General features: G+C 37.6%; 2 protein-coding genes across 3 annotated transcripts in view; both read left to right on the forward strand.

Moving 5' to 3' along the window:
• Nucleotides 1-167: 167 nt before the first annotated feature.
• On the forward strand, nucleotides 168-4149 carry LOC133522237 (cytokine receptor). The gene has a single exon (XM_061857503.1). It carries the CDS (start codon nucleotides 466-468, stop codon nucleotides 4147-4149), a length of 3684 nt encoding a protein of 1227 aa, XP_061713487.1. The 5' UTR covers nucleotides 168-465.
• A 32-nt stretch (nucleotides 4150-4181) lies between these two features.
• LOC133522238 (WASH complex subunit 1-like) overlaps nucleotides 4182-18600 on the forward strand; it is a 46733-nt gene continuing 32314 nt past the window's right edge. For both annotated transcript variants that reach the window (XM_061857504.1, XM_061857505.1), the window contains exons 1-4: nucleotides 4182-4321; nucleotides 4470-4872; nucleotides 6070-6363; nucleotides 6822-7171. In XM_061857504.1, coding sequence (XP_061713488.1) covers nucleotides 4498-4872; nucleotides 6070-6363; nucleotides 6822-7171 — 1019 coding nt within the window. In that variant the 5' untranslated portion in view covers nucleotides 4182-4321; nucleotides 4470-4497. The remainder of the gene's footprint in view (nucleotides 4322-4469; nucleotides 4873-6069; nucleotides 6364-6821; nucleotides 7172-18600) is intronic.

Below are 18600 nucleotides of genomic sequence, written 5' to 3' on the forward strand. Positions count from 1 at the left end.
TAAATTGACTATCAAAGCAATGAGTATTTTATCATCAGATATATTTTTGAATGTGGCAACATTATTATCTATTGATTTGTTTTTTGACACATACTTCCGAGACTGAAGTGAAGTTGGCGATTCCAAGAATATACTAAAGTGTTTCTTTCTATTTTATGTAAGTACTTACTAATAGGGGAACTAAAATTTCATTTAAGCCTTCTTAATTCAGGGCTAATTAGTGTAGAATCATGCCCCGACAAGAAACTTTAGAACTGTGAGAGTGGTGCGCGACGGTGTTGTGTTGTGGCTTCATTCGAGTGGTCTGTGTTCAGTTCAGTCTGTGTCATCGCGCCGCGAGTGTAGGCAGTGCGCCATTTATCGTGAGATAAAAAAACAAGGAATGCGTACATCGCTGGGCTCGATTTAGTCCAGACGACTCTGTGCTGTGTATCGTGATGGTCTGACAAGTTCAAAACATTCGTTATGGAAAGAAGAACTAAAAACAGTGGTTTGCGCAAGGGCCCACACTTGAGCTCTTGGATATGGTGCATGTTTATCAAAGTTTTCTGCTTGCCGTGTATATTTTCCGAATGTTTCGGAAATAATATCACTTTATCTGTACAGCCGCCTGGGGACAGAAGGATATTTTACGGGAATCCGTTAGAAATTTTCTGTGTAGCTGAAGGTGGGGATGTTGCTGAAGACTTAGAGTTGTTGGTAAATCACGTTTCACTCAATACTACAATAGTGAATGAAACTACTATCAGATGGTATGAGGAGAGACCAGAAAAACAGAGTACAACCTTTTATTGTAACAATAAACGAACAAATAAAAAATGTTCCAGTAAGGTGGTTGTGGATGGATACCCACAGGAGGTAGAAGAGTTCACATGTCTGTCCAAGAACCTTAATGAGCTCAATTGTTCCTGGGTACCACCCAAAGGAAATCAGTTGGTAGTTAACTACAACTTAACCTTCTTGGTAAATGATAGAGCGGTATTACCATGCAAAGTCCATGATGAAGTAAATGTAAGCTGGTGTGTATGGACAACAAAAACCGGACCTGGAGTGCCCCTTTACAGGCAACAGCTAGATATGTACAATTTCAACTTGACCTCCTACAATAGTTTTGGGAGCATTTCCCAAAACTTTGCAATTGACCATTTCTCAATAGTTAAGCCTGACCCTCCTACAGCCTTAGAGGTTGTACAAAATGACTCTCGCAGTGTGACCATACAGTGGAAAATATCGAATAATATGGTGGATTTGTTAAAGGGAGGGGTAGACCACCGAATTGAATATCAGATATCTGAAATTGATAACACAACACACTTTCACAAGGTTGATGCCTCTGACTTGCCACCTAAAAATAGGACATACAAATTTGAATTAAGTTTGCCGTTTGCACATTGGGAGTATGAAGTGAGAATTTACATTAAACCCAAGAAAGCTAAATTGGACCAATACTGGTCTGACTATGCATTTATAATGATCAATACAACTAGTGAGAAACCACCACGCCCACCAACAATAGCTGCAGGCTCTTTCCACCAGCAGCCATATTTAAACCACCGTCTGTTAAAAATCTATTGGTCCCAATTGTCTGATGTTGAAGAAGCTGGTGCAAATTTTACATATAGAGTGGTTGTCTGGCAAGGGAACAAACAGCAAACATTATTTCCTGATAACAAGAGTTTGAGCTATGTCAGCCTTAATGCATCTGATGATCCCCTGCAGGTGATGGTGTGGTCAGAGAATACTAAGGGTCTCTCTAAAGACTACAGCTCTCTTTACATTCCTTCAGAGGATAACACTCAAGATTTGCATGTAGAATCATTTACCAAACTAACACATGAAAATGGCACTAATGAGTTATCTTGGCAAAAAAATAATCATAACAAAATTGACAACTACACTCTATTTTGGTGTGAGCTGAAGACTACACAAACTTGTACGGGACGTATGAACTTTACAACTTTGTCACCACACATTAGCAAACATTCAATAAATTTGCCCTCAACATTGTACCAATTTGCCATCTCTGCTAACAAAGGCTACAAGAGTAGTGGTATGACATGGGCCTACTGTGACATCCCTAAAAAAGGAATGGAGTGGTATCAAATTCCTGTATCATTGTCTCATGATAGCAAATCAGTGGATACCACACATGTCAACCTGACATGGGCAGTTCAGTGCACATTCTCTGCTGGCTTTTTAAGAGGATACATTATCTATTATTGTCCAGTTATTGAGACCAGTGCATCCTGCTATGATAATAGAAATTATACTAAACATATTGATAATCCAGATCAAAAAAGTGTCTTAGTAGAGAACCTCTTGCCTTATACAACTTATCAGTTTACTATTGCCCTTGACACTGCTTCTGGCATCAGGACACATAACAATACAGACCGTGTGACCACTTTAGAAGACACCCCATCAAGTCCTACTAATATCAAGATAAAGGACATAACACATGATTCTGTGAATATCACATGGGATCCGCCAGAGCACAAGAATGGAAAAATTCTTTATTACAATATTACAAAAACATTGTCTGATGGCACCACAGATTATGTGATAGAGGATACCTTCACACATCGTCAGATCACTGGGCTGCAAGGTCTCACCAATTATACATTTGCAGTGAAAGCCTGTAATAATGCTAAAAACCGCTGCTCCAGTATTGTTCCCAAAGATGGGATTCATCTAAGAACAAGAATTGGGCCTCCAGGGAGAATAAACAGTGCACCCCTTTATAATTACTCTTTAGGAACCATTAATTGGTTTGCTCCAGGCCATGTTGATCTCTATCAAGTCATGGTACTGAAAAATAAAAAAGAATATGAGATTAGTAACACAACAGATCTGTACGTAGATACAGTTGCTTGTCAAGGTGATGAAATGTCGTATCAAGTAAGAGCAATAAATTATGATGCAGATGAATATCATGGAGTGATGGGTGATCCCGATTACGTAGAACTACCTGTACGAACTACCAAAGGTATTGATGAATATGTTGGTGAATGGAGTCAAACATACAATATGCCTTGTGGCCAATCTGGAGGTCTCACATTGACCCTCATAATTCTGGGAGTATTTTTAGTTGTTGGTGTTGGCTACGGATCACTGAAACTTTACAAGAAAATGAAACAAATGGAAGACATAAAGCCCGTATTCCCCAATGGCTTAAATGTCCCTGAAAAAGATTTAACTAAATACGGTTTCGGCGGCTGGACCCAAACCAACAAAGACGAGAAACCATCGTCTGACGAAATGCTGCTTCTGCCTAATAGTAAAAGTAGTATATCTCCCGTATCGCCCAATGTCAAACAGAGTATCGACAACTGTGATTCAAGTGACCATACGGATAGTACCGCATTATCCAACAATTCTGAAGGCCCTATTGACAGACAGTCCTCAATATCAGATACCGCCTCGGATACATCTTTACGAGATATAGAACAAGGAAGGGATGAAAACGCAAGCCAAGGAGAGGCTTCCGCGTCGGAAACTGAAAGCTCGCGCGAGAGTTCTCCGTACTTAAACGACCTGGTGTTCAAGAAGAATCCTAACAGTGGGTATGTGCAGTCTGTAATGAATCCCAATACCGATCTGAGTTCACCATCGATCAAGAGCCCGCAGGAGCAAGCGAAGTCGCCCGTGGCTGCGAGCTCGAGCTATGTAATGGCGGGTCTGCCGCCGCCAATCTTCACGACGGGCCTGTTGCCGTCGAGCCCGCCGCCCGCGGGCTACGTGCGCGCGGACGACCCGCAGGCTAGGCTAATGAACTTGCCAAAACTCGGCCCGTCGCCGACGAAACTCTTCGGTCCGGAGAGCTTGCCGACACTACCCTTGCCTTCACCTAAAAAAGGCGAAGATTCTAGCTATATTCAACTGCAGTGTTTAGAGTCGCTGCCTAACTTAAAGGTCCGCGAGCAGCCAAAGCCAGCGGCGAGCGGATACGTGAGCCCAGAAGATGCTGTGCTCAACAAGCACCTAAACAACATCATGGCGGCGCGCGCGCCCGTGCCGGACACGCCTATTTTGCTCGATCCAGACATGAGTCCCGATGCCTATTGCCGCTTTTCCTGGAGCAAAGACCCTTCCATTGACAATTTTAATTCAATACTCGTTGATTCAAGTTTGACCACTCCCAAAAACTGAGTGCACGTAGTGACTGATTTAATAGACTGAGTGACCGAACTGTAGATATTATTGAATGTGCTATAGGATTATTGAACATTGTCCTTTTAAAATATCTAGTTGTGTTGTTTAGTGATAATTGTCGTGCCTTATTAATTTATTTTAGAGTTTTTAAAAGGAGATTACATAGTCGGTAAGGACATATTCAATCTTACATTTAACGCTAATTAAAACCTAATTATATTAGGCATTAACGATCGCTTGGTTGCATAAATATAAACCATTTAGAAATGAGACTTTAATTAACAGAATAAATACGATATCGGTTTCCATTGTTTCAGATTAGCTTAGTTGGCTTATTCAGTTAAAATGGAGGGCTTATATAAAATTAATTTGGTACCATGCGATCTGAGTACAGAAGAGACGATACTGCAAATAGCAGACACCCTTGACAATCTGAACGGGATAGTCGAAGATGTGTTCGCGCGTCTGAATCTCAGAATAGAACAGAATAAAGAAAAAGCGCTGAAGCTTTCGCAGAGAGTAGAATCATCAAAAGCTAAGGTTGAGAAATTGACCGGCATTCAGACGGCGATCAAAGTGTTCTCGAGCGCCAAGTATCCCGCATCAATCACGCATGAACACTACCAATCCATATTTGACCTGAATGGATACAAGCATAAGCCTCAAAAGGTTACTCTGAGCAGGAAATCTCAGGGGATGGCCAATGACAAACAAGTACAGGTAAGCGTAAGTTGCAAACGCGTCAACAAACTATTTCATTCAGTAAAGGTGCTCATTCATAATACATTAGTTAATTACGTGATATAAACGCTTGTTACCCAATACTACTTAGGTAGTTCATGCAATTCAACATGCTGTGGGTATAAGGGTACTTGTGCATTTTTGATATTTTGGAGAAATTGAGTAGCAGTTTTATAAAAAGAGATAATTCTCTATTATACCTACGTAAATAAATTTGAGTGTGGTAGATATTTTGAAATGCGAATTTTAGTGTTAATATATAATATATACAGAGTAATTCATGAGACGTGAACAAGGACTACAGCCTACACAATCAGTAAATGTTAATGAATCGTTCACCATCATATTAAGTAAAACAATCACGCTTCTATTCTGTTATTTAACTTTTTGGTAAGGAAAAATTAGAGTACGTATCTACAATCATGGACACCCAACAACACAAAGATACAACACAATTAAGAGCCCATCAACGCGCTCACTAGCGCCACTGGAAAATAATTGTGATTATTTTAATTTTACGATAGATATTTAAAAAAGGGGATAGATATTTAATTATTTAGCAGTGGCGCTAGTGAGCACGTTGATGGGCTCTTAATAAAGATTAAACCTCTTTAACCGTTATGACAGCACTTTGATTATGAAGAAAATAAAATGTCACATTTGAATGAGATACGATTTTTCAAAAGTAACCAGGCTTCGATGACATTCAACCTCGACATTGGCAGAATCATCAACACCTTGATGGAGCCATAACACGAAAAATTGATTGATTGAATTTGCACGTCACCATGATGTCACGTGTCCGTCTTACAAATTTTCAATCTGACGGTCACGTGACACCTGACGCGAGTTTAACAATTTTTCCCCATCACAAAAAGTGCACAGCGCCGCTAAAGAAGTTTTCACTTCAAAAAACTCTGTATCTTTAGGTATTTAAATAAAAGTAAACAAACAATTTGTACATTTTCGGGTAGTTATAACATTTATTGCTTATCCAACCAAATACAAAACCGCCTGGATCTGTCACTGAACGACCTGACTTTAACCTACATTATTTGTTCATGTAGTTTTTTCATCTACCCTGAACTGGCTTAAGGAGCCATTTGAGGGTAGATTTTGTTTACTTTTATTTAAATACCTAAAGATACAGCGTATACATATAATTATTTCTTTCAGGAAAGGCTCCACTTCTTCCACGTCAAAGTGGGTAAGCCTAAAATCCCTGAACCAAAACCGGATTTCGATTTGAAAACCATAGTCGATACGTTATCTACCGTGGGCGAGTTACTCGTCTTCAACACGGATGAGAGCCCCTACCTTGGCAGTAAAACCAAGACACCGGCGTACGTGCCGAATGTCGCCACTACCGAAAATAGGAGTTTATTGGAAGAAGCGCCTTCCTCTATCATGAAAAGAGAGCACTTGAAGAGAGAAATCGATGAATACATGTACGCGCCTGGAATGGGGATGGTGAGTTTGAATAATTTGACTTCAATTAGTGATTCGTTTAGCAAATTGATGGCTGAGGAGACACTGGTAAATTTATCTGTTTTTTTTTACCTATATATTAAATAGCCGGGTCCACACAGAGCGAGCATACGCGCGAGGCAACTTCCTCACGCACAATACGGCCAGTGTAGACAGGCCTCGGCCGAGGCGGCGCACTCGGGCTAGGAAAACGCGCGCGCCGCCTCGGCCGAGGCACGGCCCTGTCTAATACCAGTTTTCTATAGGTTCAATACATCCTTTTATTGACAGCGGTTAATTCTCACGACACCCGGTCATTTCTTACACCTTACAGTTTTTACGATTAGGGAGACTAGCTAATTTCAAATCGGCGGCTCAAGATCCCCTAAACTAGTTAATAGCCAATTAGCCATAGTCTCTTGTCAATTTCCTAAAGATCTCACACAGCTCTGTTTACACAGGTCCCTGAACTGGAAATGCCCATTGATCTACCAGACCTACCGGGCATAGCCGGCGATGTTCAATTCTCCATAGCCCAAGACGGCTCCATAGCACCTTCAGCCGTTACCTCCCCTGTTGCGCCCGTTAAAGAAATAATAGATCGTGATCTACCAGATCTAGCTGATCTACCGGATGTGAAAGATCTCCCTGACATAAAGGATTTGCCGGATATAAAAGATTTACCTGATGTGTCAGTACCGAATGTGCCGACGATGAAGTTGGGTGCGAGAGACTTGCCGCCCCCGCCTCCGCCGCCTCCTCCACCACCGCCGATGGAGCCCCCGACACCGAAGGAGACTCCTAGCAAAAGGTTAGTTTATTTTTATTATATAGAGTTAATACACTCCATCTCTATGTTATGATTAGTATTGTAAGGAAGAGTGTAGCATATTCGACTATAAGCGAAGTAGGCGCCTGTAGCGCTCGTTCATTTCATGTTCATATATCTACTCGTATAACATTCGTACGGGTAAATTCTCCATAGAATTAACTGATGACATAGTTCGTAGGTCGACTACACACGACTGTTGTAGCCTCTTCGCGCTTAAATAGGTATACCACTAAACTTAACTCCTGCAAAAAAAGCTTAGAACAATTACATTCTGAAGCGATTAAAATTGCATTGGACGCAAAATTTCCAAGATTCAAGAAAGGCTCACTCTAACTAGGTTTCTCGCTCAATTCATTGGCACTTCAAGGCGCCAATAAACATGTACTCATGGTGCATTTATTTTTATCACATAAGTTCCTTTTGAAATGGAAACTTTGCTTCTTTGAGATGAAAATGACGCCCAAATTCCCAGACGATATAAGACTTTAGACACTTACGTAATGAGATAACGGGTATATGCAGTCCAATGATATGATGATATGCAGTCCAAATGCTACGTATGGGTTTAACCGTTAAACCCAGCGTTAAACTGTTAACACCTGCATTATAGCGAATTTTTGATATGGCTTACTTCAATTTGATATTATATTTTCTGTGTCCGTTGTAGCTATCCACTTTTTTTATTGTATAATCGTCAAAAAAAAACATTGAGAACAATACCGGGTTAGCATTGTCATAAAATACTCCTCCTTTAGATTCGCCGTAGTCGGGCGAAAATAAAACTATAGGTCTATCGTTAGTCTGAAGCGGTTGGTAAGAAGTTATTGTGATCAGCTATATACGGACTGGTTGAAGGGATTTGTATTATGTTAACCCTTTGACCGCCAAAGAGGTTAACAGATATTAACCTTCGTGCATTCCGTTATGGTATATGATGGCGCATTATATATAATAGGTGTGGCGTTCAAATGGTTAAGTTAAGGGTCCCCAGCAAGCTCGGTCTTCCATACAAACGTAGTTACGCTCTCATTTTAAAACGACTAGCTATATTGCTCTGAAACTTTGTTATTACAATAGGATAAGGTATATCTAGTACTGTAATTAGTTTATGTAGCTTCAGATGCCATAGTTAAATAATACTTACAGTGAATTTAAATTATTCATGCAAAACTTGTTTTTTCTCTATTTCGTTTGTTTTGTAAACTGGAGATATATAAACTAATTACAGCGGTGGTATCATGGTTCCATTTTTATCACTTGTCACTATGCCCGTCACTTTCGCACTAACATACTTGTTAGAACGTGACAGGCATGATGACAAATGATAAAGAGCCGACCATCTTAGCCCTACTGTAAGGCATAGTGACAAGTGATAAAAATGGAACCATGTTGCCACCGCAGGACTAGATATACCTCATGTCATTGTATGTGCAAAGTTTCATTACAATCCCACGCGTAGTTTTAAAATGAGAACGAAACTCCGGTTGTATGGGAAAGTGAAATTCGGCTGGTGCATTAGGTTTTTTAAAATTGTTGACTTTAGTCCCATAATAGATATATACAGAAGTATTACTAGTTTAAATCTAAAATAGGCCCTTGAGACATTGTACCAAGGATGCTGGCGGCATTTCCTCGTTGTATTGCAATGTTGATACGTTGTGCGAGAAAGCCGCCAGCTCTTCGGTCACCAGTTACGACAACCAGACGCTTCGCGATTTCTACAAAAAATATGTGCGCGCTGGGCCCCTATAGACCTAGTTTCAACGCCAAATACTACAAAATGGTACTCTCTACCGAGGCTCTCTACTAGATTTTAGTTCGAAAACTCAGCTACCGCTTGAGAGCGGTAGACCCATAACAAGTTTATATAAAGCTCTCTAGCTACTAAATGGTAGCGACAAAGCTTTATGATGTCGGCAATCCACGACACGGCGGCAATACTAGATAAGCAATGACCTGGGTTTCTAGGAACGACAACGAGAGCTTAAATCAATCCACCGACTGGGTCAACACCCTTAAATCCATCACCTGTTTTCAAAGCATTTTGTACTTGGAGCTCGTCTCAAGTATAATTTGAGATCTAGATCCGTAGCGCTTGTATTTAATTGAAGCTCAGTCTTACTGGTGCTGGTATTGAAGTTGTTGGTAAGCTAGTGCCTTACCGAGCAGGAGTGTTATTCTTACGTATATTTATTTTATTTATATTATTTAAACTTTATTGCACACAATATATGCAACAATGTATAAATGGCGGACTTAATGCCAAATGGCATTCTCTACCAGTCAAACCAAACAGAGACACTTACAATTGATGCAGTGAGAGAAAAAAAGTCAATGAATTAAAAAGAAAAGCAAACTAATATATTTATAAACTACATATATATCACATAAATACAAACATACATACACATTATAAATCTAAGACACACATACATACATATACATACACATACATACTATAAATATAATTGCTTGTTTTAGCAAATGCTTACGTAACATCCGTTTGAAAGAAAACTTACTTGGAGCTTGTCTGATGTTTAGAGGGAGTGAATTCCAAAGACGACTAGCCTGGACGGCGAAAGAATTGGTCATAAATCCAGTGCGGTGAGACGGTATGTTCAGTTTGAGAATGCGGGGGGTACGCTGCTCGCATCCTAGACGAGGAGCATTGAATACGAATTTATTTGTATGTCAGGCACATCGCCTCAGAACTATGTAGTCATAAACGCTTCACACACCTTAATTAATCAGTTTTCCTAACTGGTACTCTAAGATTCTAAAAAAAATAATCCTAGTTAGTGCAGTCAGACTCTTACTAAAGGTGGTTTAGGAGTCTCTATGATTTAGGAGTCAGAACTAAGTAAGATGTGTGAAGCGCTTTAGAGTGAATTTGAGACCGAGAACTATACCTAACGCTTCAGCGCATACGCATAGGCATTTACATTTAGCTAGTGTGATGTAACAAAAATATTTCATAGCTCCAGCATTATTTCATAAAAATATAAATGGGATGACTACTAAAATTTAAAGCAGTAGCAATGATAATTCATTAGATAGCACGGAAATGTGGGTTAAACTCGTATTCGTCGCGATCTCTTACCCGAATAACTGTATGCCCTAAAAATGTTTCATTGAGTTACGGAATACGGGTAATTCTACGGAAAATTACATTGCATTTACTGTCGCAAATTGGCATTTCGCATTTTATCCTCCCAGAATTACGAGCTTTTCATACCGGCCAAATTTTATCCAATTCTAACCATAAATAAATCAACAACAAAAAAAAGGGATCATAAATAAGGCCTTATTTATAGTGCTTTATACTGAACCAATGCTTAGCTTTTACAACTGTCCACTGACTTAAACCGCGCTTAGTACGATTTATACCTCGTTTATCCTGATTAATATGCCGCGCCCGCCAGCTGTAACTCTCCCGGACTTCAAGGAAACTACAGCACGACCAATTAGGATTCCGGATTCGTCTATACGGTAGATGTTTACTTGTTTACTATGATGCTTTGTAGTTGAGGCAGGTTTTCAGTGTTTACTGGATAATTGTCATTAAAAAAAAGTGTCAATTTTATGGTAACCCTACTGTTCTCCGAGTTGTTTTGTATATTTTGCCTTTAATTTAACTGGCTAAGCAATATAACGAAGAAAATTCGTTTAAACTTAGTTACACTGACATGTAAATGACTAGCGCATTGATAAAGTAGATGCCGGTACCATTACGACTCGAATGGAAAATTAATTTGTATACATTTTCATTAAAAACCCTGCGGCGTATCTTTACAAAATTATTACATTGAGTTTGAGTGACTGCGATACGTGCTTTATTTTATACAAATGCATTCCTTTTCATTAGCTTAATTAAGAGAGCTGAGAGTTGTAGTGGCCTCATAGCGAGTCGGGTTATTTGTCTCTTGCGTTGCGTAAAATATTTATTATTGAATTTGACTCAATTATTTCTTGTTTAACGAGAGGCAAGATATAAACAGAGATTTTCAACACATCACTGCATGAAAATGAACTTATGAAGAACCTTTATGTATTTAGGCAGGTAATACAAAATAAACGCGAACTTTTCGGCTTTGAATATACGAGTAAATTTCCTTTCTAGTAAGTATTCTTACTTGAGAACTTCTTGAAAGCAGTGTATAAGTTTTTAATCGGGCGAGACGCATGAATCATTGAATGTAAAAAAAAACTCAGGTCAAATCTGTACAAAATCGCCATTTCTCCGTAACTAATTGTAAGTCCATCCATAATGTTTGGTTAGAACAACACGCCACGCGTCAGCTGAACCAATAGATAACCGACCATAACAAAAAACTTGACGCATATGGCGACTTGTTGTTCACAAAAAATCAGGTAGGGCTCCGATAACATTTAAAGGTCAATGTGTGGAAATAAATACAACTTTCTTTTCGTTTGCTAAAGATTAAGATACCAAGTAGTGAGTGATGTGTGCACTATTTATCTTATCATAATAAACGCATAATCAGAAATCAGAAATCGTTTATTGCGAGCCATGGTACACAGTTATTACATTTAAATTATAGAAACACATGGCACCCTGAAAGGGGTACTGCAAGTATTCTTATAGCTAGCTAGGACTAAAGTTATTAAATAATCCTTAATCCTGACCTTTATGATCATTTCTAGAAAAGGTGCGAACGATTTTTAGGGTTCCGTAGCCAAATGGCAAAAAACGGAACCCTTATATGGATTTGTCATGTCCGTCTTGTCTGTCCGTTTATGTCACAGCCACTTTTTTCCGAAATTATAAGAAGTATACTGTTCAAACTTGGTAAGTAAATGTATTCTATGAACCGCATTAAGATTTTCACACAAAAATAGAAAAAAAAAACAATAAATTTTGGGGGTTCCCCATACTTAGAACTGAAACTCAAAAAAATTTTTTTTTCATCAAACCCCCCATACGTGTGGGGTATGATAGGTCTTCAAAAATGTTATTGAGGTTTCTAATATCATTTTTCCTAAACTGAATAGTTTGCGCGAGAGACACATCCAAAGTGGTAAAATGTGTGTGTGTGTGTCCCTGTGGCTTCTAAAATAACAGAATGATAAAACTAAAAAATATATATGACCATGCAAACTTTCACCGAAAGTTTTTTTTTTTAATACGTAATAAATGGTACGGAACCCTTCATGGGCGAGTCCGATTCGCACTTGGCCGCTTTTTTATTTATGAAACGGTGGCAATCGAGGTTGTTACCTATTATTACTGTGGCTTCAGTGAAAAGGGGTACAAGTCTTGCGCAGCTCAGGTGAAAAAAGGTTATCACTTCCATATATAATATATGTAACACTTGTTCCCCTTTTCACTAGATCTTTATTATTTGGCCAAATCATGATTGTAAGTACTTGTAACGATACCGTTTCAAGAGGCAGTCAAGCAACACTTTGTTTTCACGGCTGTTTCTAGTTAACCGAGTACGGGGAAGCCGGGGATTTGTAAACATATACTCTACTTCGCAAACAGAGCCTCTTAGCATTCATTCTTTTGCTCTGTAGGTACGCTGAAACAAGTTAGTTGTTGTAGGAGGATTCGAATTTTAGCTCTTTTATGATGTTTCCGAAATTATGTTGTATGTATTTTTCCATCATATGATAACATAAAATGAATCATGTACACATTGAAATAGATGTCATATACGAAAGAAAGTGATCAAGTAGCCGAGGCTGGAAACTTCTTCAGACTTCAGCATTCGCGGCTGCTTCCACGCCATTAGCCCTGGGCACACCTAAGAACACAAAACAAAAAATATTTAATAAACAATTTGTTTGTTCCATAGTTTAATCATGTGCTTACACGTTTATTTCATGGTTGGTGCCATGGTTGTTACCGATTTTATATTATTTTTAAACATAAATGTGATAACATTGTCTTCAATTACCGTGATAGTTATTACTCTAAATTAATATTATCACTTCTCCGCTACCTAAAGGTTGTCTGGTAGAGATTGCTCTTCAGTGATAAGACCGCCTGTTGTCACCTAGCTCTGTCTTCATGTATTATTATGTATGTCTCTCTGTAAATGTTATTTTGAGGTGGTGCAATAAAGAGGATTTGTATTGTATTGTACTCTATAAACATATAGTTTTAATTCATATATTTTATATTTTAGTATATTTCTACAATACTGTTTTAATTTGTAAAGTACATTGTTACAAATAAATTATTACCTACTATTAGCTATGGTTGAAACTTGCCATTTAGCGTTAAGCTTTCGCATTTAGAGGGCACGACGCCTAGCGATCTTTGATTTGTTTTTAATTAATTACTGCATTACTATATCTAACTCATTAATATAACTACTGCGCAATCTTTCTAATCACTAATTTAACCAATTAGCAGAATACTCGTCATTACCCTTAACAATTTAGTAAATTGCCCATTTGCTGTGTAACAGCTATTTGATTTTCATTTCTTCACGATACGTAGAACCTCTCATAGCTTCTCAGTAACGCGAGCCCACTATTATTCTGACATAACCTATAATTATTGCCTTCGTATTTTCCTAGTGCCAAAGATCGTTTGAACCTTCTTGAAAGCGTTTAACGTGTCATCGGACACGGAAGCAGCTTTGTAATACGATCCTTTTTATCCGATTATAATATCTTAGGTACTGTACCTAAGTAGGCAGGTAGTTAGATGTAGGTACATCTACATACCTAGCTAGACTAGCTACACCATTAGCCCTAACTAATAACATGTAACCTGTCAGACTTTAACCGCCCATTCCTGACAGCTTACTAGCAACTTAGCACATATGCTGTATCATTATTTATTTTACTGATTTGTACGGCAAATGTTCTTTACGCACCCTGGAGTTACTACTTTAGCATCGCAAGCGACAAGCGCCGCCCGTTTTCGTACAATCCATAAACATGACACTAAAACCGTAACTGTACGAAAACCTTCGATCAAAACACAACTGTATTGTAATAATTATACGGTTAGCATTATAGAAGGCTCGATTTGTAAACCGGCGCTCGTGCGAAACTATTGTTTCAATTCGAATTTCGACTTGCCAAATATGGCGCCCGACATTCGTCATAAAAGGTAACAACATAAGATTCGACATTCATTTGTTTTAATTGAGGTGTTTAAAATTTCGAATACTAACCTCGCTATCCTTATTCGGAGAAGAGATTTTTTTTTACAGAAAAACTTCCTTGAATAGTCGTTACTCACTTGACGTTTATATGTAGAGAATGTTTGATGTTATTTTTGAATGTTCGACTGAGCGAAACGTACTTACCGTTTTTTTTAATTCGGGATATTGTTGTAGACACATACTTGGTGTATCATAGAGAAATTATGAATGATGTTTTGGGCCTGTCTATTTTACCGTGTAACATAAGTAGCACAGGTCTGGGCGGGTGTTAATTTCCAGGCCGTATAAAGCCTATTGCTAACAAGTACTTAAACAAATGAAACGTCTGTTTATCGACAATTGACGATTGACGCCGGTTTCTTCGAAGGATGGGTTCTGGCGAACGTTCGTGGCCTGTACCGCGTATTGATAGATTGAAAATAATACCCGGTGACCCGTGTATCAGAAGTAGTTTGATTGTCGCTTTTATGTCATTTATCGCGAAGGATAAAACCCTTGTTGCATAGCTGTCAGAACATGTATTTAGAAACAGAGACGCGAGTTCGAGGTTGACTAGCGTCTATTGAGGCTCGGCGTTTAATCAGCGCCCTGGCGATAATGTTTTGTATTGCAATTAAATTGCATCGTTGGCTAGAAAACTAAATATTTTAAAATCGTCTTAAGAAACCTACCATACTCTACTTATAGCCATATCAAATAGATAAATCAAGTTACTAATAATTCAATTAATACATAGGTACATAATAATACAATACATTTATACTATCTAGCAATATATTGATTAGCATATAGGTGATATATACACATATTTAATTTATGCTAATTGATGTATTGTCCTGCCGACCGCTTGAGGGCGATTCCTTTTGCGGTGTGCATGAAAATTGACCTTGCCATATAAATATTGAATACATAATTCGGACTGCAAGTATTGCAACATATTAAACTGCTAGTACGGATTTAAGAGTCACACGAACCCGCCTCTCCCATACAATCGAAGTTACGCTCTCATCTTAAAACATGCTTAAATTACATGAAACTTGAAATGAACATTTATGTAAAACATATATTACATATATCTTTGCCAAAGGTATGGCGGCATAGTTTCAAGCGATGGGGCCATAACCTTTGGCCTATGCTCTATTAGATGGCGCTACTTTTTGATATTTAACAAATTTATCACATATCAGTGAAAGAATAAGGATCAAAGTCAAATGGCGCGTTCTAAAAGTTTTAATCATAAGTCGAAAGATGACAGTAAATTTGGTGTAGCTACAAAGTTTTCTTTGACAATCCACATCTATTCCAAATTCTCTTTGATTTTATTAAACTGATTACAATCTCGCTGACTGGATAGCACTGGATTGCATTGATTGACCACGAGGTGGATAATTGTATGCGTAATGGGTTTGAGCTGTGAGTCAACACACACAGTTTATTGTACCTAATAAACAGAAGATGTAAAGGCTTATTTAAATACATAAATAGTATAGTACATACAGATTGGCTCTTTCTTAACTTAAACTTCCTTTTATTTGACCAACTACTGTTCTTCCGTTCTTTTCATTATACTTAAATGAATGATCTTATAATAAGGAGTACAGTTCTTTATTTGCGTTAAATGTGGTTAACAATAGGTTTTTCACGTCAGCAGCTGGAAACAAGGGTAAATTGCTGCTTAAAAACAGTGAGCAAAATCGCATTTTGCTCACTGAGTGAGACAAAATAACATTCAAGTGACCTTCATATTCGAATGTCATTTCAACGTGCGGGGCCTAATACAAGTTCGAAGTATTTGGATTCTATTGTCTTTGTCCCCTTCACGTCATTAGCAAAAAGAAAGAGACAAAAAAGTGCATACGTAATTCAACAATATATTGACGGTTTATAATAGACCCCCGAAATAAGTCAGACCGCATCGTTCCAAAACACCCTACGAGTCTTCATTCGTAATAATTAATTAATGAAATAAAAGTTTAAAATTTAATAAAAATACCATATTTTACATATTTTATTATACAATCAAAACAATGAACTTATACAAATTTACGCAATTGTTACGCAGTAAATAATTCTACTTAACTACTTTTAACGATCTCTACTATAGTTGACAAATAGTAGTATCCGCAATTCGAACCGGATCTTACAAAGTTTTTTTTATTACAAAAAAAAAGTTGTCGATTGAACTGTCAATTGATGTTCGTTAATTCATTATTTTCGTATTATTTTATTGAAATTTCTTTCGTTTTGTTTTATTGCAGTAATTAAAGTTAATTGTTAGAATACCTTCAGAAAACATGAGTGAAATAGTGGTCCGTCCGTGTGGATTTCATTTTTTCAGGTTGTATTTTTTGATGGCTGACTGACGTGAAAAAGTTTGTGTACTACACGAGATCAAAGTTATTTACATCTCGTGCGCTTTTGAGTCCCTTACTACGCTCAAGATTCTAAATTAGATTCACTCGCTACGCTCGTGAATCTATTATAGAATCTTTCGCTTGCACGGGACTCAAAACAAGCACTCGAAGAAATATCAAACTTTGCTCTCTTGTTGTACAAATAACTATTAAATATGATACATTTAAAAGCATCACACATTTAGCTAAATTGCAGCAAGTAAAATATATACCTACGTCTAAATTCTCTTACAACATGCAACATGTACATAAGCTTATATACAATTAAGTGAGAGACTAATGTTAGTAATATTTTGTTAAAAACACTTAAAAAACACCCTCTACGTGTACAGCCGCTTGCGCAGCTGGCTTTAATTTTTTCAATCTTTTGTTGAATCTGTCAGTAAGTTAGGTCAAATTATGCAAGTCACCTGACTGCATTAACGCAAGTAATTTGATTCGTTTTGCTTTCCACGTATCGCGCCTGTAGGTGCAATAAAAAATCGTTAGCTAAAAAAAATACTAATGTGTGAAAATATAGATCGTTAAGCCAGTTGAGGTGAACTTTGTCCTCCTTGTTTAACCAAGATCGAGATCTAGTTGCCATGACATTTCGGATATCGTTCTTAAAGTCTACAAAATAAAATAAAGATAAAATAGTTATTGTGCTTGAAGATGAACCTAGGCTTTGAAAATATAGCGCAAAGTGACTGACTGAAAGTATTTGAGTAACAATAATATATTATATAATTAATAAAATTTCAGAAAGAGCTGTCTGTAAAATAATGCTGTCAAATAAAATAAAACATCAAGTAAGTATTCAGAATAACCTAATTAACTTATTATCAGTGATCGGTTATTTGGATTCTCCCTCGCGGGATATCAAGTAGAAAAGTTAATATAGATACGACAGTTTCCCGCGATACCGAACAAACCGTAGAAAAATAAAACAATTTAAATTATCTCTAAGGAATTTTTTACTCTTACATGGCAACCAGTTGAGACAAAAACTTCTATTCTTTTCCTAATCTCGACATTTTATTTAAAGCAAAATATATTAAAACCTCCACAAAGTATTAGCTTATATATCTGTCATGTTGGAAAAAATACTTCAAAATCTTGACACTTCATTATTTTGATTATTTTCTCTGGATTTCAGTTCTAATTATTTTTGGTGAGCAATAAAACCATTTGACATTGTGGACATTGTTTTTCTCAAACTACCTCTCAGTTGAAAGAAGTGTAATTCACTTTTTGATAACGAATTCATTTATTCAAACAATTAACCCGTAGTAACCATATATTAGCTGATAGACACGCGTACTTACTCGCCGAACTTTTATCCAAACGGTACGAAATGTGCCGCTTTGGAGGCAGCAAATGAGCTGTCAGTGTAAACACTTGTGCTCATTTGTTCGATTTAGACAAAAGAACGGTGAGTAATAGTACTCTTCTATCAGCTACTTAGATGTTTTAAAGTGTAATAAAATAAACACATTGTATTTTTTTGCCTTTTCTAACAACATAAAGCCCGGATTCCCGGGGCATATCCATACTAACATAATGATTGAGGTCGTTCACCCCATGTCGAATCCAAAAAACCGATCACTGCTTATTATATACAAACTCCCTACTTTGCTTCAAGAACATCGAGGAAACAGTTCGTTCCCGCCCTCGCTTCGAGGAACACAAGCCATACGATGCTTTGTTAGTTTCTTTACAAAACGGCAGTTGGACAAAGGGAATACTTGCGACTTGAAGAAATGATGCTTGATGAACCAGAAATTAAGGGCACGGAATAGGTACTTATGGTTATTTTGATAGGGTCGAATTAATGTATTTGGATATTTACCGTGCAATCCAAAAAAAC

Source organism: Cydia pomonella, chromosome 10, assembly GCF_033807575.1.
Source record: "Cydia pomonella isolate Wapato2018A chromosome 10, ilCydPomo1, whole genome shotgun sequence".
In the NCBI taxonomy this organism is placed as follows: Eukaryota; Metazoa; Arthropoda; class Insecta; order Lepidoptera; family Tortricidae; genus Cydia; species Cydia pomonella.

Excerpts from the sequence above, each read along its gene's own strand:
- LOC133522237 (XM_061857503.1), top strand. The coding sequence starts at position 466 with ATGGAAAGAAGAACTAAAAACAGTGGTTTGCGCAAGGGCCCACACTTG.